The sequence below is a fragment of the Crocuta crocuta genome, unplaced genomic scaffold (genome assembly GCF_008692635.1).
Source record: "Crocuta crocuta isolate KB4526 unplaced genomic scaffold, BGI_CrCroc_1.0 scaffold221, whole genome shotgun sequence".
NCBI classification, from domain to species: domain Eukaryota; kingdom Metazoa; phylum Chordata; class Mammalia; order Carnivora; family Hyaenidae; genus Crocuta; species Crocuta crocuta.
Genome location: NW_027528610.1, coordinates 4,229,669 through 4,257,116, shown reverse-complemented (window position 1 = coordinate 4,257,116; position 27,448 = coordinate 4,229,669). Strand labels below are relative to the sequence as shown.

Below are 27,448 nucleotides of genomic sequence, written 5' to 3'. Positions count from 1 at the left end.
TTCAGGTGTAGGCTTTTTTTTTTTAATTGGAGTTAAACCCAATAGGATGAAAGCCCTTTAATAATTATTAATATTCATCTATATATATTCATCTATACAGTATGAATTTCTGAATCACAGAATGGGTTTGGTTAGCTCAATGTAGCATTATGTCATTAATTATACTTCCAAAACGTGCCTGCCTATGGTAGATATAGTTGGGCTTTGGGTGAGACCAATCATCTAGCCCAATTAAAAATGTTAGGAAATTTAAGTTTGTTAATAGCCATCTAGAATTTTATTGCATCTAAATTATTACTGTCTGAAGTAACCACAATATATTTGTTCCCCAAAAGCATGAATTAGAACAAGGTGTTTATAAAGATGTTTCAAACTGTTGAAACAGAGTTGATAAAAAGTACTTTAAAAAGAAAAGAAAGTGTTCTACTCCTAAATATGAGCAAGGCACATTAATTTCTGAAAAACTGCATAAGATCCCCCCTTAAAAATTACTTTTTGGAATAATCTTAATTTGGCAAAAAAGAAAAACTTTCATGAGGAAGCAGGTATTCCTAAAACGTAATCATTACGAAGGAGAGAGACAAAAGAACATCTTCGAAACTGCAGGTGTAATTACATTACATTCGTTCATTAAAGAAAAATTAACAATGTGCTTACATAACAGAAGCTTTACCATGGCAACAAAAATGTTCCTGATCTATTTGCTCAATGGGGAAAAAGGCGTACTGAAAATAGAGAAAACTCTACGCTTACAGCCCATATATTTCTTTAAAAGAAATGCAGTTTTATTCCATTCAAACTATATATGATAAATTTATGAACCAATATATTTGGTTGACAAAGTGTTATCTAAATAGATGTCCTGTTTTAAAACCATAGTAATCACCTGACATCAGGACAGAAAAAAACCTATCTTGAGTATGTGTTAAAACAGGTGTTTTTAAAGATGTAAATATAAATTGTGATTTTTCCTAATATAACATTGTATGCCGACTATGCTTTAACAAAAAGCAATAAATGGCTTGCAATTTTTCTAAAATTAATATTCAGGGATACCTGGGCGACTCAGTTGGTTAAGCATCTAACTTCAGCTCAGGTCATGATCTCATAGTTCGTGAGTTCAAGCCCCGCGTCGGGCTCTGTGCTGACAGCTCAGAGCCTAGGGCCTGCTTCAAATTCTGTGCCTCCCTCTCTCTCTGCCCCTGCCCTGCTTGTGCATTCTCTCCCTCTCTCTCAAAAAATATACTTTAAAAAAATCTTTGAAAAGTAAAATAAAAATAATGAAATAAGTAGCACAATGAACATAGTTGCGCTGATATAACAACATGAATGAAGAAAGGTGTTTTAAAAATGAAGCCTTGCTGAAACTTTTCCTGTGCATTTGAAATCTTGGAACGGTTGGAGAAATGCTGAGTTTGGAGCCGTGGAAGACCCTCGTGGCCGCTGCTCACTTCTCTCTCTTTCGCTCGTACAGCTTATGGTCCGGAATACGAAGAGGAGGTCAGCAAGGGATCTGGGCACAACGCTCCACAGACTGGTGCTGGCGCTCCTTCCCCACCGGCACCTGGGTTGCTCGATCCCCGCACGCCTCTGTCCTCCAGCCGGACAGCACAAGGGCTCCTAGCTCGTCTAAGCTCCTGTGATGGTCGCGTTCCCCCAACCCGATGGCTTTTCCCTAAGTCTGCCTGCAGCCCACTCTGTATTTTCTTTCTGTTCAGCAGGAGAGGGGCAGGCTCTGAAAGCACGGACACAGAGCAAAATGTTCCCCGAGAACTGTGATCCAGCATGAGAGGAGCATTCGACCCCCCATCACGTTTGACTTCCTGACAAGCATTTCCCCCGAGGGTCCAGGTAAATGTCCGGGCACGTCAACCTGTGTTAGGTACCTTGACAAGGCTGCGCGTTCACCTTGACATTGAGAAATGCCAGGAGGCAGGTACCCTGGCTGAAGTAGGGCACCCAAGAGACTGTCATGAGACTAGACTCATCCCAGGCCGGTCCAGGATGCGGGGAATTTCTCAGGCAAAGGTGGTAATAATGGTCCTTTGGTCTCCTCAAGACCCCACCAGACAAGCCAGCTGAAGGGGAGCCCCTGGTCTGGAGTTCAGGGCAACCAAAACATACACCCTCAACCCCGGGGGGAAAGCAATGCCAAGAGTAAAAGGCTTCGTAATCAGGGCGGCGAAGACACCCGCAAACGGTCACAGCAATAGTAACAACTCACAGCCTTCAGTTTGCATCAGCTCGTTAGTCCTGAGGTTCCCATGGTGCAGAGCCCACCAACTTCTTCCAAGAACCAGTGTGGGAGACTCTGTGACAACTCCCATTTTACAGATGACGGGGGTGAGCCCGAGACGTGACGTCATGGAGCAAGTGACTGATGGGAGGGGTTATAGCCCAGTACTGCTGGACCCCAAATCCACGCACAGAGAAAAGTGAAGAGAGGGGCCTGGCCAACAGCTAGGAGAGGTGCTGGGGACAAGGTGTGGGTGGAGTATTCTATTTTACTGCATGCATGGCTGGGCTGCTTGAGTATTTTATCACTAATTATGCAATTCTTGTTTTTATTTCTTATATTTCTTTATATTGAGAGAGAGAGAGAGAGAGCTGGAGAACACGAGGAAAGGGTAGAAGGGGAGAGAGAGAATGTTAAGCTCCACGCTGGGCATGAAGCCCAACAAGGAGCTCAGCCCCACAAACCCTGAGATCATGAGCCGAAGTCAAGAGACAGACGCTTAACCAACTGAGCCATCCAGGTGCCCCTAATTATGTAATTTTTAAAAGATTTTTAATTGTGGTAAAAATCCACATAAAACATACCCTCTTAACTGCTTCTGAGTGTACAGCTCAGTGGCATTAAGTACATCCATAACTGTTAGGCAAACATCACCCCTATCTCCGTAACTCTCTTCACACTGCAAAACTTTGTCCCCGTTAAACACTGACTCCTCATCTCCCGGCCCCTGGACCCCACCCTGCTAGTCTGCATCTCCATGAGCCTGACTAGTCCAAGTGCCGCATGTGACCGCAACCAGACAGTAGCTGCCCTTCTGCCTCTGGCTTATGCACTGAGCACAACGTCCTTGAGGTTCATCCACGATGAAGTACGGGTCGGGATTTCCTTCCCACTTCTGAACAACATCCCATCGTGCTGACGGACCACCTTTTGTTTTCCACTCATCTGCCGATGGTAATTATGTAGTTTTAAAACACAAAATATGGAAAAATACTTCACCACCATCAATTCTACTCCTGGACTCCCGACCACGGTTATGGAATTCTTCTTCACAGTTACTTGCAGGGTTAAAATCTATGGAATTCCTCTTCACAAGAATTTGCATGGTTAAAATCTGTGAACACCTACATATTTTGAAACAGCTATATCATGCACAGGTTAACAACATTCATGTTGCTGTCTATGCCCCCGCATATAAGGCATTTCATTTAAGTACAACCCAAATGAACACCTGTGTTCACCATATAACTTCTCATTAAATTCTTTAGTAACTGAGAACCAAAATACACTCTTGCATACCATATACATGTATGTGTACACTATATACACTGTATACAGTATATATATACCATGGACTCTACATATATTTACATTTACACACACATATATGATACATATACACACCCTAAATATACACATATACACAGAGTGACAATAAGTATGACAAAATAGATCTGTCCCTGAGAGAGTATACACAGGCACATATATATCACCTTATATTAGTATGCTGAAATGTCTACAACTATCAGTGTCTTATAAAAGTTAATATTTCACTGTTATCCCAGATTTTATAAGGGGAACTTCTATTGCTCATGATTCATCATTTTCCGCCTAGATGGTTGAATCTCTTGTAGGTAGATGTTCACATCTAATGGCTTGCATTTAAGACAAAAGAGGATTATCAGTCCCCCTCCCCCCTTGCATGGAATAATTCATAATTATCATAAGTATATATTTACTTATGTTATCACAGTTCCTAGAAAATATTTAATGCCATGGAGCTTTGATAGAGTGTCATTTTGTGAAAAGTATATTTTGTAATGAGTGAATTGCTTTTACGATGAGTTTTTCTTTTTTAAATTTATTTTTATTAAAAAAATTTTAATGTTTATTTTTCAGAGAGAGAGAGACAGAGAGACAGACAGAATGAGCTGGGGAGGGTCAGAGAGAAAGGGAGACACAGAATTTGAAGCAGGCTCCAGGCTCTGAACCGTAAGCACAGAGCCCGACATGGGGCTCGAACCCACAGACCGTGAGATTATGAATTGAGTCGAAGTCAGACCCTTAACTGCCTGACCCACCTAGCCACCTCTAGCTCAGAGATTATCTTTGCAGAGACCTGTGTTTTTGTCACAAAGAACAAAGTGCATTTTGAGATGGAGAGGTGCTCTGGAGAGAATCCAGCTGGTTCACAAATGCAAATAACCAACATGATATCCTGCTGTTAGCACTGAATTTCCTATGCGTTGGGAGACTGAATGCTCTAAACATAGTGGTTCCTTAGGGCCTTCAAAGCTCTGACATGAAGACACACCCACAAGGATGAAGCCGCCTGGAATTACGGTAATAAACGTGTGTCATGAGAGCGCACACCCCCTCTAGGCTAGGGAACCTCCACCCAGAAGAGTTTGATTGAGTACAAATGGGAGCCTCTCGCTGCCATTTCAGCTGACATCAGGGATGATGTCAAGCACACTCACCAACGGACAGCGGTGTGAGAGGAAGAAAGTGCTGTTCTGCTCGGCTCCTTACTACCTCTCCTTGACCTCTGCACCTAAATGCTGCGTCCTTATCCACACCTGACCAGGGCTTACCTCGTGTGTTTACTTATGTCAAAATCTGCCGAATTTTATGAACCAGAGTGGTCCTCAAAACTCTGGGGCATGTGATCATCTCAAATGCCCTCTCTGGTCTGTTGGGGGTCACCAAAGCTGAGGAGTTTGTGGTGCCAGAGAGCAGTAGGTGGAGTGTGGTTAAAATGAGGTATGGTAGAAGGCGAGGCGGCCATTTTTCAGGGACCTGTTGATCGGCAACATTGAATCACAGAAGGATTTCATGAAAAACAGAAACTGTCGTGGTGTCGATGTTTGAATCCCCCCGACCACCATGAAGAAATTCGGATGTGGAAACGCTATGCCCCTCCCAGGCGATGTTACCAGGAGGGAGGGCTTTGGGGAGGGGACGGGACCAGTGCCCCAGGGAGTCATGCCCCGCTCCCACGTGGGAGGAAGCTGTGCTGCCCATCTGCCTCACGCAGGACACAGGGTCTGGGCACATCCTGGTGTACCTTGCTAGGCTTCAGTGGCGTTCAGCGCTAGAGCAAATACTAACATGTAAGTCAACCTACGTTACCACTGTACAGAGATCTCTCTCAGGGACTGCCCAGGAAGACACAGAGCCTGGTCAGCAAAGGTGTGGGGGGTGCATGCATATTCCCGATACCCTGGCCAAAACACCCCCCGAGTACCCTACCATTTGTACTTTCTAACGCTCGGCATGAAGGAATGGACCTCCGTCACAGGCAATGGGAGAGAATGGTTGGCAAATGTGAAACGACAGAAAACGGAGCATGCAGAGGGTCTGAAGGAGCAGGGAAGGCCAGGGGGTTGAAAAGAGAGTGAAAAGCTTCTTCTCGTCCTATTGATGGCCATCGGGGCTATAATCTCACAAGGCCTCCAGGACTGTTCTCTGTCGGGGGTACTAAATTTTTTTTATGGGGGTGAGAACCGTTCAGCTGGGTGATGACTGGAGATGAAAAAGAAGAACATTATTTTAGCTATTAGGAATCGGAGGCAGGCATGACTGATTTAACAACCAGATGAGGGATCAGACGAAGATGACTCAAAACAACTAGGACATCCCTGCTTTCTTTTTTTTTTCTTTCATTTAATTCCTCGGATAGTTAAGATGGTGAGCACCTGAAACGCACAGCCTTATCAGAACATTCTGTCAGGTTCAAAACCTAGCCAGAGAAGACTCCACGTAAAACGTGTGGCCAAAGTGATGCAACAATCACACCCTTCACTGTGAGTCTGCAGTGAACCCACCACAGGGTCTCGGGGGATATGTGAGCCAGTGTGACAGGTGTGATTAGCCAACATGGCCCCCTGGAAGAGAGCCCTGTGTGCCTGGGTGTCCATGCTGGTTCACACACGCTGCCAGCTCCAGCCCTCCACCCTTCTGCGAAGGAATCAGACTTCCTCTTGCTGGGGTCCCCTGACCCCAGCTCATCCTTCTCCTTCCCCCACCCAAGTGGGAGACTGCCTACTTGCTCTGTCTACCACACTGGATGAGGCAAAAGTAGAAACCAATGTGAATGCACAACAATGCACAACTTTCCAGGCTCTCTGTCTTGGAGAAAGGATCTCAGAAACAGACCAAGACAGAACATGACACAAGTTCCAAGCATTCAATGAGTATCACTTTGCCTTCTCCAAAACCCTCTCCGTGCATCAACGTGGTTGAAACATAAATGGGACAAAGTCTGGGGAACGTCTTTCGTTGAGCAGAGTTAACTGTAATATGCCTGTATGTTAGCCAATTTGACAACAAACTATACTAAAAAATAAATAGAAGTCATTCAGCATAAACACACACACACACACACACACACACACACACACACACACACACAGAATTGCCTTTAAATTTGCCTGAGTAGCTGTCTACAAAAGACAGAAAAGTTTTAGCTGTTGTCTCTGAGGCCAGAGTCAGGATGGTGTCCAAAACAGGGAACACAATCTTCCATGAGCCGCCAGACCACGAAATGATCGGCCTGTCACATGGCATCTCTCCCCGGCCATGACCGGGCAGAGGCTGAAAAGCCCCATCTGTCAGGGATGCTGTGGCGGGGATGACTTGGGGGAGAAGCAGGGCATTTGAACAAAGTGACTGCTGACATCCTTCTCAACCAGGAGATCCTGTCCGTCTATAAGTAAACTCATCATGTAAGACAGATCAAAGTGGAAATACAGCACGAATGCGTACCCATTGAGAAAGAAACCCAACCAAACAAGCATTCTCTTTGTTCCCTGCAAGGCGTCCACCTGCCAGATACTCCCCGCTCTGCCCGTGAGACTGTGCATGGGCTCTCCTGATGAAATAAACTTGATAGGAAGATGATAATTAACAAATAATTTGGCAACATAATTTAATTATGGGTCATTTAAATGTTTGGAAACAGCCGTAAAAGCGATTTGCATCTCACTAATGAGCCCCATTTATAACCCCTTCTAAACCTTCCCTTACTAAGCATCACAGAAAATCATTACAATCAATGGAAATTACCAAGCAACAACAGATTCTAAACACAAGTGCGGGACAATGCGTGTTAGGAGAACAGCCGGCAGAATCAGGTCACTACCGTGCACTTGGCAGCTTGGTGGGCTTCACGGCGGAAGGCGACCAGAGCGCTTCCTGGGAGACATGTTTATCTATGAGGAGACATCTCCCAGCTGCCGCTCGCCTGTCAGGGACATGGGCTGATGGCCAAGGCGATGGAAGCATCATTCAAGTACCCTCCTCTCATGCTTTCTCTGCCAGTGGGAGTTTACGGAGTATATTCCCAGGGGGCACCTTCTCCTTGCAAACAGGGCCTGCCCAATCTCCCCAAGGCATCACCCTCAAATCCGTCTTTAATGCACAGCTTGGCTCTGCTGCGAGGGCATGGCCAACAGATCATAAGATGGAGATATGCCCAAGTGTACATTGTCTTGGTGTATCCCGTGAATATTTTCTCCTTCTAGGTCAACCACACTGCATGCAATGGAGATACACCCAAGTGTACACTGTCTTGGTGTATCCCTTGAATATGTTCTCCTTCTAGCTCAACCACATTGAATGGGATGGAGATACACCCAAGGGTACATTGTCTTGGTGTATCCCTTGAATATTTTCTCTCTTAAAGCTGAACCACACCGAATGGAAGAAAAGGTGGTCAGTTCAAGTGCTGCCATTAACGACACTGAATTTCACTCAACCTTTGTGATCTTGCAAATCAGAAATAGTTAACAAATACCCCTGCCATCTCTGTTTTGGAAAATGGCTGACTGCAAAGATCCACCTTTCCTCGAGTGACTCACGTAAGATTTACGGATGCCTCCCATGCCTACCTTGGACAAGGCCACACACAGACCCCCCAAATTCCCTTTCTTTGTAAACTCAAATGATTCACTGAGTGGCTTGTCCCCAGTTATCAATCAGAAGAAAATGCTTGTCAAACTTTGGTTCAGCGTCTCCCTTTCCCCCAAGGCCCCGAACTTGGGCCCACTCTCAGCCAGAGCCATCAAACAGCCCTTCCTGAAGACAGGGTGACCCCAGGGGAAAGCATTCTAGGATCTACTCTCCAGTCTGTCCACCCTCTCATCCCACATCTCACACCTGGTTTCCCTGGCTTTTGTCACCTCTCCTCATAAAAGAGAAACCCTTTTTGCCTAAGCTTTGAAATTGTGTAAACCTAATGGCTGGAGTATTTCACATCCCCCCCACCCTCCCCCTTTGAAATAATGCCTTAGAATGAAGGTCTTTCCTTCCTAAGTATCTGTTTGTCTGTCTGTCACCATGCAGACCAGGTTGTCTCAGGGGTGGGGGACTCTTCAACTGGCAGAGACGGAGCCCTTTTCCAAGTTTGATTTTTTTAAGTAGTTTTTATTTTAGTTTAAAGTAATCTCTACACTCAATACGGGGCTCGAACTCACAACCCTGAGATCAGGAGTCACACACGCCACTGACTGAGCCAGCCAGGTGCCCTGCAGGTTTGATTTTGACATAAAATCAACCTTCCTGTCCTGCAACATACCATAAAGGCACGAGAATCACAGCTGCTGGTATGGCGCCCTGGCTATTAACATCTACAGAAAGCTGGATGCCAGGTCACCAACACCATTCTCACCAAAAGTGGCGCAGGTGTGTGCCTGCCCCATCTCCTGAGATAGTAGCCACATAAGGGTTACGTTGCAGGGCAGATAAGTCCGTCTGTTACTCAGTTACTAAGGTAAGCACCTCTGATTGGCTTCAGTGAGCTACCTATTGCACCGTGTCTGCTACACACGGGAGCTTCAAAGTTCCAGCACCTGTTGTCTTTAGGCTGTATCATGGATGGTCTTTGGGGGCTATGAATGAGCTGCCATTTTCCTGGGGGCACTAGGGAGAGCTCAGAACCAGTAAGACATCCCAACAGCCAAGAGAAGATACACGCAAGGTAGAATTATGGAGAATTTCCTGAAGCACTGACAGGGCTGCGGGCAGCACCAGGGAAGCCAAGAGGAACAGTGCTGGTCCCAAAGGTGATACCACCCTGATGCTCAAAGGGGAGAGAACGGTCAGCAGAGCCAGCAAGGGCTGGCTGTAACACCACGGCAAGGGTGTTACAGACACTATTCCCCACCCGTCTAAGTACCTTGGTTGTCCTCATTACGAGCACCTCCTTTCCCTCTCAAAAATGGCCCATGTGCAAATGAGAGACAGCATGGTCCCACATCTAACCCTCACAATAGAGTCCCAGCCATCATCCACCTTCTATAAAGGAGAAAGACAGGCTCTAAGCGGTCACTAAGGTGCCAGGGGAGGGGCCCGCCACTAATCAGTGAAGAAGCCACGATGCAGGATAAAGTTGGCCCAGCTTTGGGGTCTGCATTCAGCCACGGTAGATGACGCCCCCCACCGCACCGTGGTCTGCAGAGAATAAGACCAGAGGATGTCTCATATGCATGGCGAAATGACCGGGGAAGATCCTTGGAGGATTTTTCACATCCTCGTGGGCTCATCTGCAAACATGTGCACCCGTGATCCAATACACCTGCCGGAGGTGCTCCGTGTGGTTGAGGGTCTGACGCGAGCCTCCTCAGCTGACACTGCAAAGCAGAACTTGCAGTAAAATTACCGAGAAAATGCACTGGCTGCAGGAAACCACCCTCCCAAATTCCCTGTGAGGCTGCCTGCGTTATTTTCTTTATGGGCTCCTCAGGGATATGAAATGCCGAAAGAATGTTCCTGAAAGAACAGAATCGCTCTCTTAGGAAACCCCATGCATGGAAAGAAAATGATTACTGTTACGTTCATCACTCCCCCCGAAGGGCTTCAGAACAAGCGTCCCCCAGATGTACTGCTAGGGCAGGAGCATTGTTTTGGGCTGAAGACAACCAGAGCCCGGAGGACTGAGCAAGACCCGTTCACCTCCCCCTCAGCTGCCTAGGAGAATTGAGACAGAGAGGCTGGTCCGGGAGCACAGCCATCACTGGACAGAACGACAGAGTCTGGGCTGAGTGTGGAAGGCTGGGGGGAACTGGGCAGGCTCCTCTCTGTGCCCCCACAGGCTCTGCGTGTGCTCACCAAACACCTGTTCTTCCCATCTTCCCAGGAATTCCCTTCCTCCCCTTTGAGGCCCCAGGCCCCGACAGCCTTCTCCTTAGCTCGGGACAGCATAGAAGCTTCAACTGCCTGACTGTCTTGGAGCCCGTCACATCCTTGTACATACAGAATTAAATTTTTCTCCTGTTCATCTGTCTTATGCCAATTTCATTAACAGACGAGCCAAAAGAACCCAGAAAGAGAAGAGGGGAGAATGTTTCTGCTCCTATACTCCCCCACAGGAAATGGACAAAAACAAGGGCCTGTTCAGAATTAAAATTAAAACCTTAATAAAATTTTTAAAAAGAAAAAAAAACACCTCAGGGGCCCGCTAAAAGATATGGAATATTCTAGAATTCAGTTCCCATCTCCTGGTGATCTTGTAGAATAGCATGTGAGCCCACAACGTTGCTTCAGTCACCTTAATCTGCCAGCTGGTCCTTTACAAGCGTCTCCTCTGATTTATCCTAGATACGGCGGTCTCTGCCATGGGCTGTCCCTTGACCTCTAAAAGACCAATATGGAAGACGCTTGATGGGACATCCAAGCTGGAGTTCAGTGTGGCTGCCCAGGGCTACCAGCCCATTCTGGTGCCTGAGTGCCCACCTCTGAAGCCAAGAGCCGAACAGCACCGTGTCCTGTGGTCAGTTCTGGATTTCGGTGAAGGGACTCTATTTCCACACCTCGCACGAAGGGACCGGATGTCAAGCAGCGACCTTCCCACACTCAGTTCTGCGTGTGGTCCTCCCCATTCTCGGCCACAGCATCTTCTGTGACGTAGCATTACAGACATGTCCCTTACACCGTAGGGTGCAAAAGAACCCATTTAGTCCTTCAACAAAAGTAGATGACAATCTTTGGAGCCGATATTCTGGGATGGGTTTGGGGGGAGCACAGATCCCAGTGGGACTCAGAAGGAAGTAAGCAGCTGGCCCCGGACAGCGTACGGCTCCTCTGGCTCCTCTCCCGCCATCAGAGATGCACATAATCTTTACACGTAGGAAAGAAACAGTAATACACCTGTATGTTGATTAAAACCACTTTAGACTGCAGCATTTCCAACAGCCGGGAGGCGCGTGGATACTTAAATAGCAAGCATTACATTTAGTGCTGATGACAGTTGTATCCTGCAAATTCATTAAAGCACAGTACTTGTTAGGAAGAAAAGCATTCCGTACAATTCGTCACTGTTTGCATCAAAACGGGAGACCCGTGGTCTACGAGTATGTGAGTGAGTATTCCGGTGATCTTAGACGGATTATCTTCAGGATCACTGGACGAGTTATCTACTTAAAACAACTCACTGCTAGGGCAAGAAGGCACAAAGTCCGGCAGGAGCCTGACATAAAATCCCCCATACGAGCAGCAAGCTCTTAATGAGATAGCACCTCACACACCCTACTGTATCTCGAGACCTGAGACTCTCTGAGGTATATAACCAAATGCCCCTCTCGGTTCACATTTTCCACTGAGCCAGATATTATGTGAGCCCACCTTTATCATAGCCCCTACTGCATTTCTTACAGAGCGCCGAACGGTTCGGACGGGTCCAAGAGAGACTAAGGGACACCAGAGAACTCTCGGGGTGGTGGATCTGCACGGGGGAGGCCCCAGCAGGAAAGGGAAGGAGAAGGACACTGCAGACGTCTGGATTCAAACCCAGTCCGGCTGGTAGCCTTGGAGACTACTGTTAAAAAAACAAGAACAACTGGGGCGCCTGGGGGGCTCAGCCGGTTGAGCGTCTGACTTTGACTCAGGTCATGATCTCACGGTTTGTGGGTTCGAGCCCCGCGTTGGGCTCTGTGCTGACAGCTTAGAGCCTGGAGCTGCTTCGGATTCTGTGTCTCCCTCTCTCCCTGACCCTCCCCTGCTCACGCTGTCTCTCTCTCTCTCTCTCAGAAATAAATAACACATTAAAAAGTTGTTTTTAAAAAACAAAAAATAAAAACCAAGCACAAACAAGCCAGGGTGAGCTGGGTTTAAGAGGAGTCCAGCCTTCTCCCTGACCCCCTCCCCATCAAGCAGACAACTTGGTGCCTGTTGGGGTGTCAGCAAGTGAGGGGCGGCTCAGGAAGCTGGAGCATGCCACAAACACACCGACACTATGGGCGTCAGAAAGAGTGATTGGAAAGAGAACAGCCTTCTATGGAGGGATGAGGTCCATCTGACAGAAGCCAGAAAGCCTCGGGCAGGACACGTGGAATTCTAAGATGATCAGCAGTATCCCTGCCACCCAGCTGTACACATTGCGTGTGGCCAACAGGACCCACAAATGCGATAGATGCCATTCCTGTGTTTAGGAGACTAGTCTGTTGACTCTGAATTCATCCAAAAGGGATATTATCTTGGCTGGACCTGGCCCAATCAGGTGATCCCTTGAAAGATATGGTTTCAGTTGACCTCAAAGAAGCAATAAAGAACAAAGACATGAACAGCCTACAGGGGCCATGTGCCCGGAATCACAGGTGACCTCTAGGAGCCAAAAGTGGCCCAGGAAACTTCCATAAGGAATTGGGGGTCTGAGACCCCCCAACTGCAAGGAACTGAATTGTGCCAACACCCATTGAATCTGGACCAGGATCCCGAGCCTCGAATGTAAATGGAATCTGGCTGACATGTTGATGTCAGTTTGGTGATTCCCCTGAGCACAGGATCAATCTATTCCTAGGCTGGACTCATGATCCTCATGACCCACACGGACTGGGGAATCATATTTGGGTGTTGTTTGAAGCTACTGTTTATTGTGGAAGAAGAGAAAACAGATACAATGGGTATCAATGTTTGTATTCCATCTCCAAATATTTACAGATATTTCACGTATGGTGGTGTTACATCTCAATTAACCCACTGTAAGTTGAAAATATCAAAAAGTAAAAAATGCACTTAATACATCGAACCTATGGAACAACACAGCTTAGCCACTTCCGTTAGTTAGCCTGAAGCTGGGCACTGTCATCTCACGCAGGCCTTTTTAATAATAAAGCCTTGACCATCTCACGCCACCTACTGAATACTGGAGGTGACAAGCAGGGCCTGTATGGGACAGAAGGGTTGTCAGTGTGCTGCTTCTCGGCTCCCGGGGTGCTGGGGCCGACTGGGAGCTGCCCCTGGCCAGCTTCAGGAGACAGGACAGCACCACATGTCCCTCATCCAGGAAAGGATCTAAAGGCACGATCCCAAGCACGAACACAGACTGCTTTCGTACCATCGTAAAATCGGCAGTGGAAAGATCCTCAGTTGGGGCCTACGTAGAACCATCGTTAGTAGGGGGCCATCTGTCTGTACTGAGCTGCGGTTCTATGCTATCCGCTATGCTCGGCACAGCCCTGGGCATCTGATAAATGCCTAGGAGATGCCATCTGCATGGACCGACCTCAGAGCAGAAAGAACACAGGGAAGGTGTGGTGGGCTGGGAAAAAAACAACAACAAATGACCCCCAAGGATGTTCATGTCCTAATCCTCAGAACCTGTGACTATCTCACTTTAAGAAGCCAAACGGTGGGGTGGGGCGGGGTGGGGGAGACTTTGCAGGTGTGTTTAGGTTAAGATCTTTGAGATGTGGAGAGGATCCTGGCTTATCCAGGTGAGCCCCATGCCAACACAAACGGTCTTATAAAAGGCAGATGATGGGGTGTGCCTGGGTGGCTCTGTAGGTTGAGCGTCTGGCTCTTGATTTCGGCTCAAGTCATGATTTCACGGTTTGTGGGATCAAGACCTGAGTCAGGCTCTGCACTGACAGCACAGAACCTGCATGAGATTCTCTCTCCTCTCTTTGATCCTCTCCTGAACGTCCCCTCTCCGTCTCTCAAAATAAACACTTAAAGGGGCACCTGGGTGGCTCAGTCAGTTAAGCTTCTGACTTCAGCTCAGGTCATGATCTTACAGTCTGTTCGAACCCAGCATCAGGCTCTGTACTGACAGCTCAGAGCCTGGAGCCTGCTTCGGATACTGTGTCTTCCTCTCTCTCTGCCCCTTCCTGCTCTCTCTCTCTCTCAAAAATGAATAAGCATTAAAAAAAATAAACACTTAAAAAAAAAGGCAGACATGGACACATCGGAAGATGATAGTTCCACTGACCTGGAAGCTGAAGAAAGGGGTCAGAAGCCAAGGTATGGACAGGCTTTTGGATGCTGGGAAAGACACAGACATGGATTCTCTCCTAGAGCCTCCTGGGGGAGCTGGTCATGTGGGCACCAGGGAGACCCACTTGGCACTTCTGACCCCCCAGACCTGTTTGATAATAAGTTTATATTGTTTTAAGCCACCAAGTTTGCAGTAATTTCTTACAGCAGCCCTAGAAAGTTAATACAGAAAAGAAGGGGAGAATATAAGCGAGGAGGGATGCAGCAAGGAAATACGGAAAGGAAGAAAGGAAGTAAGTGAGGGGGCAGGAGGGGAAGATGGCATTATGTTTACTGCTCAGAAATTTCTCTGTTGAAATTTCAACAGGAAATGTCTCTGTTGAAAACAGCGGTCCTGGGCAGCCTGGGTGGCTCAGCCGGTTAAGCATCTGACTCTTGATTTCGGCTCAGGTCACTCAGGTTCATGAGTTTGAGCCCCGCATCAGGCTCTGCACTGACAGTACAGAGCCTGCTTGGGATTCTGTCTCCCTCCCTCTTCCCTTTCCCCCACTCTCTCTCTCTTTCTCTCTGTAAATAAATAATAAATAAACTTAAAAAAAAAAAATCAACAGTCCTTTACCACCGGTAAGACTGAACAAAGGGTAGAAGACACCTGTCTGCACTAGGACTTCAGATCTATCTCTGAAACTACAGTTACTTCAAAACAAAATTTTAAAAAATGGAAATTATACAATAGAACAAAGAGTAAGTTGTGATTTCTATATATCATTCCCTAGGAAATTCTGGAAGGAGACACACACACACATAAACACACACACAGACAATTACAGTACTTAGTAAAGGCGATGGGATTAGGGTGTTTCTTTTCAACACTTCCCTGATTGTAGATTTTGTTTTCATCATAAACATCTCACTTCTATTACTGCAATGAAAACAAAGAGAAGCACGTGAGATACAAAGGGATGAAGAATGAGGAAAACCCAGGATATCAGGGAGAGACCAGGTTTCACGCCCACAGGCATTTACACGTATTTACACTGTGTTCTAAATTCAGCCCTCCCATCACAGATCCGGAAAGCAAATATCCGGATTTACTCTCGGATTTACTCTCGTACAGCAGGGGCAGTCCCAGCTCTGGGTTGGCTAGGATGGCAGCCAGCTTCATGGCTGCTTGTCCTGATGTTCTACCAACTTCAAGGCCAGGAGACCATTCTACTTGTGCCCCCACAGTCAACTCCACTCCGGCGTGGGGTTGGACTTAGAAAATATTTGTCACACATTGATTTCTGCAGTGCTCATGATGTTTAGCGGCTATGTGCAACCTTCAACCTGCCCCAAGTTATCACGTAAGTTATTCTTTCCAGCAAATTGGAGAATAATTCTTCAGTTACGTGCAAGCTCACTTATACAGACTGATCCTTCTGTGGCTAAAGCTCCAATTTCGAACAAAATGTTGAAATACTCTGAGTTCTAAATGTCCCTTTCAAGCACTATGTCTGTGGTATACAGTGAAAGCTTCACTTAGGGTTTGGTGTTTTCACCTCTATCCAGAAGACCTTTCTCTGACATCATTTAAATTAATTTTAAAATTATTATTTTTTAATTTTAGAGGGGGGAAGGAGGGGGAGAGAGAGAGGGGGACGGAATTCCAAGGAGGCTCCCTGATGTCAGCAAAGAGCCCAACGTGGCACTCAAACTCACGACCCTGGGACCAGAACCTGAGTCAAAATCAAGTCAGATGCTCGACCGACTGAGCCACCCAGGTGTGCCTCTGACATCATTTAGAAAAATTAAAACATTTAAAATTATTATTTATGAATTCAAGCAACAGTGAAGCTATAAATTCAGTCCTTCCTCTGTCTGAAAGTTTAAAGACAGACTTTGACTCATTTGTTGAAGAAAATCAATATTCTGCACCTTCCCCTTGTCAGCACTGCCTTACTCTATGGTTTGCACACATCATGCAAACACTCGAACACACCACCTGTACAACGCACGTGTGCAAAGGGGAGATGGACACAGTATGCTCGTGGCTCTTCTCTCAGTAAAAACGTGAAGTCCTGAGTAATGCAGAAAAATCAATCAGAGCCTCTTTTTTTTTTTTTTAATATTTTTATTTATTTCTAGGAGAGAGAGAGAGACAGCGTGAGCAGGGGAGGGTCAGAGAGAGAGGGAGTCACAGACTGAAACAGGCTCCAGGCTCTGAGCTGGCAGTCAGCACAGAGCCCGATGCGGGGCTTGAACCCACGAACCGCGAGATCATGACCTAAGCGAAAGTCGGACGCTCAACCGACTAAGGCACCCAGGCGCCCCAAAAATCAATCAGAGCCTCTTAAAACTGTGTTTCTCGTACATGAGAGAACAGGTGTCATTTTTAACAAAATTCGTAAGCTCCCGAAATGGATGACAGGGACAGAGTATCAGTTTGCTTGCCAAACCGAAGCAAATAAATGATTTTCTCTGATAACCATTGGGTCTATGTGATCTGTCAAATCATAAGTAAATTCACCACCCAATTTTTCAGCAAAACTTTCATTAGCTCTTCCTTCGACTTAGGATGGAGATTTTATTCAACACAGGGGCACCAATGCCCCTGGTTTATGCCATTACTCATTATAATTATTATTATTATTACTACTATTATTGCAATGCAAAGGAAGAGCTTTAATTATTGACAAATAGGACAAGATCTTTTTATGAAAGTATGAGGAAAAAGTAGCAGAAATGCTCATTCATATAGGTCAAAAATGCCCATCGGCCGTTTCATACGGCCCCAACACACACCACAGACAAAAATAAGTAAATGTGAACTTTGGAGTCAGAGTAAACTGTTACAGCCTCCGCATTAACACGTTTCCTGTGTGGTTCTCAGGAAATTTCCCAACCATTCTGGGTCTCAACTTTCTCAATGTCCAAGAGGGATACGAATACTGCTATTCTGTAGACAGGATGGTAGCAAACAAGAATTTTAAGCATAAAATTTAAATATTTTTAAATTTAATTTTAAACTTTAATGTTTTTAAAAATGAAGATGCAGGGCACCTGGGTGGCTCAGTCAGTTAAGCGTCCAACTTTAGCTCAGGTCATGATCTCAGGTCAGTGAGTTTGAGCCCCGCATTGCGCTCTGTGCTGACAGCTCAGAGCCTGGAGCCTGCTTTGGATTCTGTGTCTCCTTCCCTCTGTTCCTCCCCTGCTCGCGCTCTGTTTCTCTCTGTGTCTCAAGAATGAATAAATGTTAAATTAAAAAAAATAAAATAAAAATGAAGATGCATTGTAATCAATGGCCTCTAAATACCACTTAAAACTCCTAAGGGGTGCCTGGGTGGCTCAGTTGGTGAAGCATCCGACTTCAGCTCAGGTCATGATCTCACAGTTTGTGGGTTTGAGCCCTGCGTCGGGCTCTGTGCTGACAGCCAGCTCAGAGTCTGGAGCCTGTTTCAGATTCTGTGTCTCCCTCTCTGACCCTCCCCTACTCACATTGTCTGTCTCTCTCTCAGAAATAAATAAAACGTTGAAAAAATAAAATAAAATAAAACTCCTAAAAGGGAACATTAAGCATCTACTAACCCAATCTGACAAAAGCAGATGGAAAGAGACGGGTTTTGGAGAGTGCCAAGCAGACATGAGAAGGATCACTGAGAAAGAAACCAGGAGACGGTGAAAACAGAGTGTGTGCAGAGGGGCACGTGATCCTGAAATGGGGTCTACACGGCCAGGGGCTTTTCTCCTGTGGGTCCCAACTCTCTGCAAGACAGGATTCCTCTCTGCAGAAAGTGGATGTTCCCAGGTAACAGCTACTGGCAGCTGCGAGTCATGGATGGAAAGGCCAGTAATCGGCAGGCACGACCCAGAGTAAGTGTTCCAGTTTGCACAATTTGCACAGCTTCCACTCAGTTTTGCAGAACCTCCCTCTTTGCTATATCCAGAAGCAAAGGACCAGAGTCCATTTGAAAAGAGTGTCTACCATGAATGTCGGAAACAAAACGACCCAAATCTAAACCTTTCAATAATCCAACAGTCAGTAGATTAAAAAAAAAAAAAAAAAAAAAAAGGTGCTTTGAAGAAAGTACATTTAGAGAAAAAACAGGAGCTTTGGAAATGCAGCACATGATGGGGCGCCTGGGTGGCTTAGTCGGTTAAGCGTCCGAGTGTGGAGGGAGACGTGTACATCAAAAACCTAAGACTCAGTATGGCTTTGGTGTTTCAACAGCCACACTGAATAACATAAAATCCCCAAAGTCACAAAATCCAAAGCCAACACGATTTGCAGCCTGGACTCGTACAGCAGCCTCCGGGTGTGGGGGCTCAGGCACAGAGCCCGCACGCACGTCCAGTGCCGAGTGTTTGCACCTCGACACCCACTACGTGGTATAGGGAGAGAGCATTCATGCCCAACTGCCTGCATTTCTGGCTGTTACGCTTTCTTCACTGAGGTCCCCAAACAAGAGTGGATAGAAGTGTCATATTTGTCTTGGGGAATAGTGAAACATGATTAATAATCATTGCAATAATAAATCCCCATCCCTTCCCCTTTTTACAATGAAATGTGGATGCTGGCACTTAGGCAGCAAAGATCACTCTTTACTTCACGTGTAATTCAACTGGATGGAAGCTATCTCTCCGAGCACGAAATTTACCCTTCTTCGCTGGGCTAGTTTGGAAGATCACATACCTGCTCAACATTCCATCTTAGTGGATCCAACAGTATTCCTTTTATTTCTAGCCTTGTTTTTTTTTTTTTAATTTCTTTTTCCTCTTTCTATGAGGACTGGGCACCAGACAAGTCCAAGTCCACTCATATTACCTACAAAAATGGGCACCAGAGACTGCCTGTGAGAAGCATCTAGGGTGGAAAACTGCGTCTGGCCACAATGTAGTTCACATAGGTCATTATTATCCATCATGTCACAATGGAGAAGGATGTGATGAGCAACTGGCTAAGAAAAAAGCAGGACAGAAGAGGCGACCGGGTATGAGAACAATCATCACCCTGACTGAAAAATGTCACATGATGGACAAGAAAACAACTGTAAGTTAACAGACACATGAAAACAACCTAATTTCATTAGGAATCAAAAATTAAAATTAACACACAAGGAAAATGCTCTTTTTGACCTACCGCTTTGGCAAATATTGGGACCTGATGACACTGTGTCTTGGACAGTAGAAAGCGTAATGGGGACCCTTGCTCACTGGTTGTGAAGATGCAGAATCAGACTTTCTGGAACATATCCGGCAAAGGAGATCAAGCATCTCAACGGGGTCACATTCTTTGTATCAGCGCTTCTGTGTCTAGGAAATTCTCTTATGAAAATATCAAGGGATACATGCATCCCATTCCTGAACAAACTCTATCAACATGAAAAATTTGTGAAGGTACTAGAATGGGGGAAAGACAAATAAATGACATAGTAAAATATTACGCAGCCCTTAAAATTCTTGAGTTTTGAAGAATATCTTGTCATGAAGGGAAACTTCACCGTGTAATTTTAGGGTGGAAAAGGCACAGCTTGACATTAAATAAAGACAGCATGATCACAAAGTTTTTAAGAGAGAGTGTGCACAAGTGAGAGGGGGCAGAGAGAGAGAGAGAGAGAGAGAGAGAGAATCCCAAGCAGGCTCCACACTGTTAGCACAGAAACTGACATGGAGCTCAAACTCACCAACGGTGAGATCATGACCTGAACTGAAATCAAGAGTCATATGTTCAGCTGACTGAGCCCCTTAGGAACCCCATGGCTGTATGACCACAAATTAAAAAAAACAACAACACAAAAACTATTCACATTGCTGGATGGGCGCGTATGGTTTTTGATATATGCATATGTAGACAGGAGTGTATTTATTTGTAGAGAAAGATGATATAACTTCATTTGTCAACAATTTTGAGCGAGTGTGACGAACCAGGGGTTTTTAGATATATTTTTTTAAACGTTTTATTTATTTCTAGGAGAGAGATAGACAGCGTGAGCAGGGGAGGGTCAGAGAGAGAGGGAGTCACAGACTGAAACAGGCTCCAGGCTCTGAGCTGGCCGTCAGCACAGAGCCCGACGCGGGCTCGAACCCACAAACTGCGAGATCATGACCTGAGCGAAAGTCGGACGCTTAACCGACTAAGCCACCCAGGCGCCCCTGATAATTTTTAAATATATTCTCATGTTTATCAATGTGTTCTACTTATTTTATAACCAGGAAAAACAAAGTCCACAGAGTGCAACTCGATTACGCTGCCTTTGTGCCAATGGATACAATGCCACAATTAAACTTATAAAATGCCTCAAATATGATAATTTGCACTAATGGGAATAAAAAGACAATGAATCTGTGCTCCCAGTAAGCCTGAAGAGACCCTAATTGAGACAACTTCAGTGTGATGAGCTCTGATTTTTAAATCATGACATTCTCTCAAATGGTGTGCAGCTGGCCCTTGTCACGCAATCATGAAATTTAAAAAAGGAAGACTCTCTTTTTGGAGAAATCTTTTTAAGTGCTTATTCTTTCCACACAAGCACATGGCAAACGCTTCATAAACACTCACGGCGGAGAATTGAATTAACACAGGTTCCGCATCTCTGGAGTCTTTCCCTTGTGGGAGAAGGTTCTGAGTATAACAGCGCCGCGTCAGAAGATGCTGAAGGTCTGAATCCACAGGGCTAATGTGCTTGTATCTCACATAGCTTTGCAACTTTCACCTCTCTTTGCCACAACTTTTTGGGTATGCGTGGCTGGAAAGAAAGAAAAACAGCAGCAAAGTGTCTAATGACGAGAGAGAAAGAGGGAGGGAGACAGAGACAGAGAGAGGGAGAGAAGGCACAGTGATGTTTTCAGCGTGCAGACCCCGTGGGTTTGGAACCTTGGCAGCAGAGGTCATGACTTCGCGGGTCCGCCCTCACCAGGACCAGCACAAGCCCGGAGCCTGGAGGCCTCGCACTCAGTCCCCAAGCTCTTGCCTGCTCTCCTGTCGTGGGTGTTTCCGTGGGCCTGCAGCCCATAAAGAGGGATGGAAAGCATGTCCATCAATGCACCAGGGCACTTATCTCCAGGGCAGCTCCCTCACGCAGGGGGGACCCTCACACCCCCCGCAAACCATGGAGGGCCAGCAAATCACGGGGAGCTCACTCCCGAGAGAAGAATGCACCCTCCCACAGCACAGCCAGAATGGGCACAGGAGGTGAAGTGACATCCATCCTTCCTGGAAGGTGGAGAGGGTGAAGCCTTCGGTCTGCAGCCATAAACCATGACTCAGGGAACCTCAACTCCACCCAAAAATGTCTCTGTATGTGTGTGTGCGTGAGACAAAGAGAGAGGCTAAGTATAAGACAAAAGAGGTTTGGGTTCTCATGCTGAGAACATTCTTAAACTAGGAGTATCTTTTTTGTTGACTCAAAGCAAATGTGTCCCTTCCAGAACATTCTGAACGTGGAAACTGCAAAGGAGCGACAACAGATACCGCATAATATTAATGTGTGTGTGTGTGTGTGTGTGTTTCAATGCACTTGTGTCTAAACAGGAAGCACTTTTGTCTACGGCTTTGTTGAAACCGTGCTGGCAAAGCAAAGTGCAGGTGGAATGAGACCGAGGACGGAGCATGCGTGATGAAGGGCACGAGGTGTGGCCCAGGGGTGTGAGGGAAAAAGGAGGAGAGCAGGTGAGAGAAGAGGAGAAAGGAGGGAAGTCATTTCATAGCTTTGAGGGTGTGGCTTCGCCAAAGTGCCTCCTGAAATCAGAGTGTGAGGCTGTTCATCACATCAGTAAGGCAGGGAGAGGTGAAGCATTTCTTTTCTACTGTAAGATGATTCGAAACATACAACTTGGACATGACCTGCAAGTCTGACAAAACGTTCTCTTAAGGGAAGAGCTCACAGCTCTTGTGTGCTTACGATGTTACGAAATAACACTGATGACAAAAAATTGTTACTAAAATAATATTTTCAAATTATTAACAAGAAAATAAGACCTTGGAGACTAATCCACAGTTTTGGACCCTCCTAATGAAGACGACTTAGTATAATATTTTAAATAAAGGTCATTATTATCCAAAAAAAAAGAAAATTGAATTTCACAAAGTTCTCTGATACTTGAAAGGTGAACGACATCTGAACAGGAAATCAAAATTGCTTTTAGCTCTCAGTACGATGTTCAGCATTATTAAACATGCTTAACACACTTATCTTTACACTTGGGTGGTAAGGTCATAAGCTAAGGACCTTAGGAAGAAATTTTCCATTTCTAGTAAAGCGAAATGTCTTTAGAGGCAAATTTATTCTGCAGATGATGTTTCCTACCCTCAGAATAACTAGTTTAATGCCTGTCTCACAAAGCAAAGAACATAAGTAAGTAATCAAGGAGACGATATCTGACCCACTCTTGTGAGTACACATTAGCCATGCACCTGATCAAACCCCACCCTGAATATTAGATCTTGAAATAAATAAACGTGACAGACAACTAAAGCCAACCGGCTCCCCCTTCATCCAGTACGAAACGATACATAATTAAACACACTCAGCAAATCCCCTCAGGCTCTGGAAACAGACAGCAAAAATCTAAGGACTCCCACAGACTGACATCTGGTTATAAAAAGGAAGAATTCAAAGAACGCACATGTTAAGTTACAACAAAGGGATATTGTAGGAAACCATGATATTCGAGGGCAAATTTCCATTCTGTCGTCACATTCCGAGTTCATTTTGTTTTACTTTACTAATGTTTATTCATCTTTGAGAGAGAGCACAAGCAGACAAGAGGCAGACAGAGGGGGCGAGAGGATGCCAAGGAGGCTCTGTGCTGACCGCAGTGAGCCCGACGTGGGCCTCCAACTCAGTAACCGGGAGACCGTGACCTGAGCCGAAGTGAGACATTCAACCGACTGCACCACCCAGGCACCACTCAAGGCTGATTTTACGAAACAAGGATATAAAGTCGTATAGGAGTACAGGACAGATTTAATAAAAAGATCTGAAGTGGCACAGCAGTACAGGTGGAAATAGTCTTAGACGGACCACTCATCATCAACCGATTATTGTTTTAAAATTAGGAGGCTATATGCCTCTCCATTATAAAATCTAACTACAGGCACTTTATTAGCGTCTTCCAACGTTTTATTGGGGAAGATGACAAAGAATCTAAAGTTGTGGTATGGATTGCTACTTGACTTCAAATAATACCGTAGTTCATACTTGAAACTGTATTGTAGTCAGTCTTCTTTCTATGGAAATCACTCTGAAAGCGGAGAGTTTAATAGGAGCTTTAGGGGAAAAGAACACCGGGGCGCCGGCTGGCTCAGCTGGTTAAGCGTCTGACTTCGGCTCAGTTCATGATCTCACAGTTCATGGGTTCGAGACCTGCATCGGGCTCTGTGCTGACAGCTCAGAGCCTGGAGCTGCTTCAGGTTCTGTGTCTCCCTCTCTCTCTGCCCCTCCTCGGCTCCCACTCTGTCTGTGTCTCTCTCAAAAATAAACAAACATTAAAAAACAGATTTTTTTTTTTACAAATAGTTTATTGTCATGTTGGTTTCCATATCACACCCAGTGCTCATCCCCACAAGCGCCCTCCTCCATGCCCATCACCCCCCTTCCCCTCTCCCCCTCCATACGCATCAGTCCTCAGTTTGTTCTCAGCCTTCAAGAGTCTCTCATGGTTTGCCTCCCTCCCTCTCCCCCACTATTTTCCCCTTCTTCTCCCCCACAGTCCTCCGTTAAGTTCCTCCTAATCCTCCTATACATGCAAACATATGGTATGTGTCCTTCTCTGCCTGACTTATTTCGCTCAGCATAACACCCTCAAGGTCCATCCATGTTGCTACACATGGCCAGACTTCATTGTTTCTCATTGCCATGTAGTGTTCCATCGTATAGATAAACCACATCTTCTTGATCCACTCGTCCGTTGATGGACACTTAGGCTCTTTCCATGTTTTGGCTATTGTGGAGAGTGCTGCTATGAACATTGGGGTCCATGTGCCCCTATGCATCAGCACTCCTGTGTCCCTTGGGTAAATTCCTAGCAGTGCTATTGCTGGGTCCTAGGGGAGTTCTATTGTTAACAACAACAACAAAAAAAGTCTAATATAGTTGAAAGTCAGTGTTCCTTTGGAGGAAGTGAGTAGAATCAAGTTGGACCACTCCCCCAGGCTTGAGGAGGCTCTGGGTCACACATGGTTCCAACGGGAATGGTGAGCCCAGCACTGCACACGGGGTCCCACATTCTACATGTTTTCACTGCATGTGGGGTCCCGTGGTCCACGTGTTTTCACTAGAATGGACGTAATGATTGAAAACTGAATGTTTGGCTTGAGTGTGTCTGCAGAGGTCCTGTAAATCTGGAGTGCTTCATCCCTTCTGACATGTGTTTTTTAAAAATGTACAATAAAATTACTGCTCAAATTCTGAAGCTAGACTGTGCTTATCCACAGAAGCGAGATGGATTCTGTTCGCTGCCACAGAATATCCTTACTAAGAACTTACAATCCCCTTGAAGAATGTGTTCATTATTATCAGAGGATTAAAAAAATTACTCTCCTCGTATATATTTAAACAGAATAAATCAAGAGATTCCTGGCATGTCTTGTCAAATAAAAAGACATGCCATAAAAAAGGAATTTTTTTTTTTTTTTGGTTTCATAAGCAAACTTTATTTTACTTTCAGGCAGCCTTGTTTCCTGGAGGAGAAAAAAGTGAGGAATATCAGATATAAGCTAGAAGCATTTTCTTGATTACCACCAATCCACTTAAGTAGAGGGGAAAAGTTTAATATGCTGTACTCAAGAACCCTGAATTCTAAATTGTGAAGTACATTAAAATACCCCGTGAGGATGGCTTTATGTTGGTAAGACATAATGGATATTGTTATTAGGTATTTAGAAACAGATATTTTAGCCCCCACTGAAAGACTCCCACTTTCCATCAGAACATTAAGGAAGAATAATGAATGCTATATTAGTTTATCATGAATTAATCATGAACCTTTTCAGCTGCATACGTTTCATTAGCTTACTGAGTCTGTCAATTTTTTTCTGAGCTCTTGGAGCCGGGTCCAAAGAATGTCAATGTCCTCTCTAGATNAAAAAAAAAAAAAAAAAAAGAGTACTCAAAGTATTTCTCTGTAAAACGTACAGTTGGTTTCTGGGGGAATAAAAATAAAACTCTACTTAGCAGGTGCTTAAGGCTTTGAAAGCTATGTCAGAACTCTGAGCCAGCTCCTGCATTAACAGTAAGTTTAGAAAATAAATTATTCTTTAAAACCCCTGAAAAGTTTGTGTCTGAACCGGAGAGAAGGAACAAACGAGCCTTTTAAGGAACAAATTACAGAAATTACAATAGAAAATAACTCTGTTAAGCTGCTAAGCATTAAGAACGCATATAAGCCAAAGCTTTAAGCCTCCATGGACGTTTCCTGCAGTAGGAGAATCTTCTGCTGTGGGGTTTCAATTTAACAGAGTAAAAAAAAAAAAAAGGTCCTAAAGCTTCTTTCTCTCTTTGTTCTCTTTAATTCTCATTCTACCGCAGATGGTTCAAAGTCAAAGACCACAAAATATTCCAGGAAGGAGGAGAAGATTAAGCTGAAGTGTCTTCCCACAGTGAGCAGGCAGGGGCTGTCGAGTTTGCAGGGCTAGCGCTCAGCGATGCGTCTGAGTCCGTGGAGATGCTGCCCTGCGCAGTGCAGGACGGGACCGTCAGCAGCACCCTGACCTGCACCCACCAGATCCCAGAAGCAAACCTCCTCCAACATTATGGCACCAAAATGCCTCCAGACTTGCCAGATTCCCACCCCCGAGGGCAGACTCGGCCCCCTGGAGAAATGCAACCATCTAACCTGGAGCTCTGGACATCGTTATGTCCCTCCACTGTGCCTCCCCTCCGCTCAGGGCCTACTTGTGGGGAAGTAGGTTCCACTTACATAACCAGTTAGACGAAAGCCTAGGGTGAAAAGCCGGCATCACGGGGCAAAAGTGCTCGAGGTGAGTTAGTGAGATACTGTACTGGGATCACGAGTAAGCTGTTATATCTCTTGCAGGAAGTTACTTTCCATCTGGTGCCAACATACTTTGATCTCAAACACCACCTGCCCCCCAGACCCTTTGCTTCTTATACATACAAGTTAATGACTAGTGTCCGATTGTTTTCTTCACATTCACCATGTGAGTAGTATCTTGTTTTCTTCACACTCACCACGTGGGTACCCATATATTCTCAGAAAGCATCTCCACGCACACTTCTCCGAGCCTGCTGCTCAGGGGACAGGGAGCTGTTCTGATTGCCTAGCAATGCCCACCTTGACATCATAATGACGTAGTGTCATCAAGATACAGCACTGGGGAGGGGCTCTTCCCTTCCCGCTTACCTCACTCCCCTCCACCAGGGGTATTTCTGCTATCAGTCAGTGCACACGGCCCTCTTTGGCGGTACAGCCTTTCTCTAAGAAAGCGCACATGCCCCCCGGATGCTGCCCTTTGGAAAACGTGACCTTTTGTGGGAAAGTCCCTTCTAAACAGAAGGGCCAGGCGGGCTCAACATTCACGTTGCCCCTGAAACATAAGACCCTCCACAACACCATTTTAAAGTCACCAAGTACTCTGGCATGATTTACAAGGCTCAGGGCGAGATAAGCGCTTTGTGAACAGGCAATGATGCACTCACAAGGAACGGACGTACACAGGCACTTCTTATACTCACCTTGTAGCAACAGAAGACCGCCTTGGGTCCTTGTCCTCAAGGATCTTAGCTTCCTGACACCGCTGTGTGCGGGCGCACTGATGTGAGCAGGCCTCAGCAGACATGAACGGGGGGCACCGGGCTCATCCTGTGAATTCATTCAGAGGAAGAAGAATCAGACACTGGATGAGCACATGCTGAAAACCTTCAGGGGAACACACTCTCCCTTGCCTGGAGGATTCCCTTTTCCTGCACGTTTCTTCTTTCTGCTCTCTGCCGAAATCCAGGTTAGCTACAGGTCACAGCTGGCTAGGCACCACCTCAGAGAACCCCCCCCACCCCACCCCAA

At 45.7% G+C, this 27,448-nt stretch overlaps 1 protein-coding gene across 4 annotated transcripts in view; it reads right to left on the bottom strand.

Annotated features, from left to right (window-relative positions):
* Window positions 1–27,448, bottom strand: part of STS (steroid sulfatase) — a 158,309-nt gene that overhangs the window by 89,206 nt on the left and 41,655 nt on the right. For all 4 annotated transcript variants that reach the window (XM_077754704.1, XM_077754702.1, XM_077754701.1 and 1 more), the window contains one exon: window positions 27,121–27,247. In XM_077754704.1, the coding sequence (XP_077610830.1) occupies window positions 27,121–27,224 (104 nt within the window). In that variant the 5' untranslated portion in view covers window positions 27,225–27,247. The remainder of the gene's footprint in view (window positions 1–27,120; window positions 27,248–27,448) is intronic.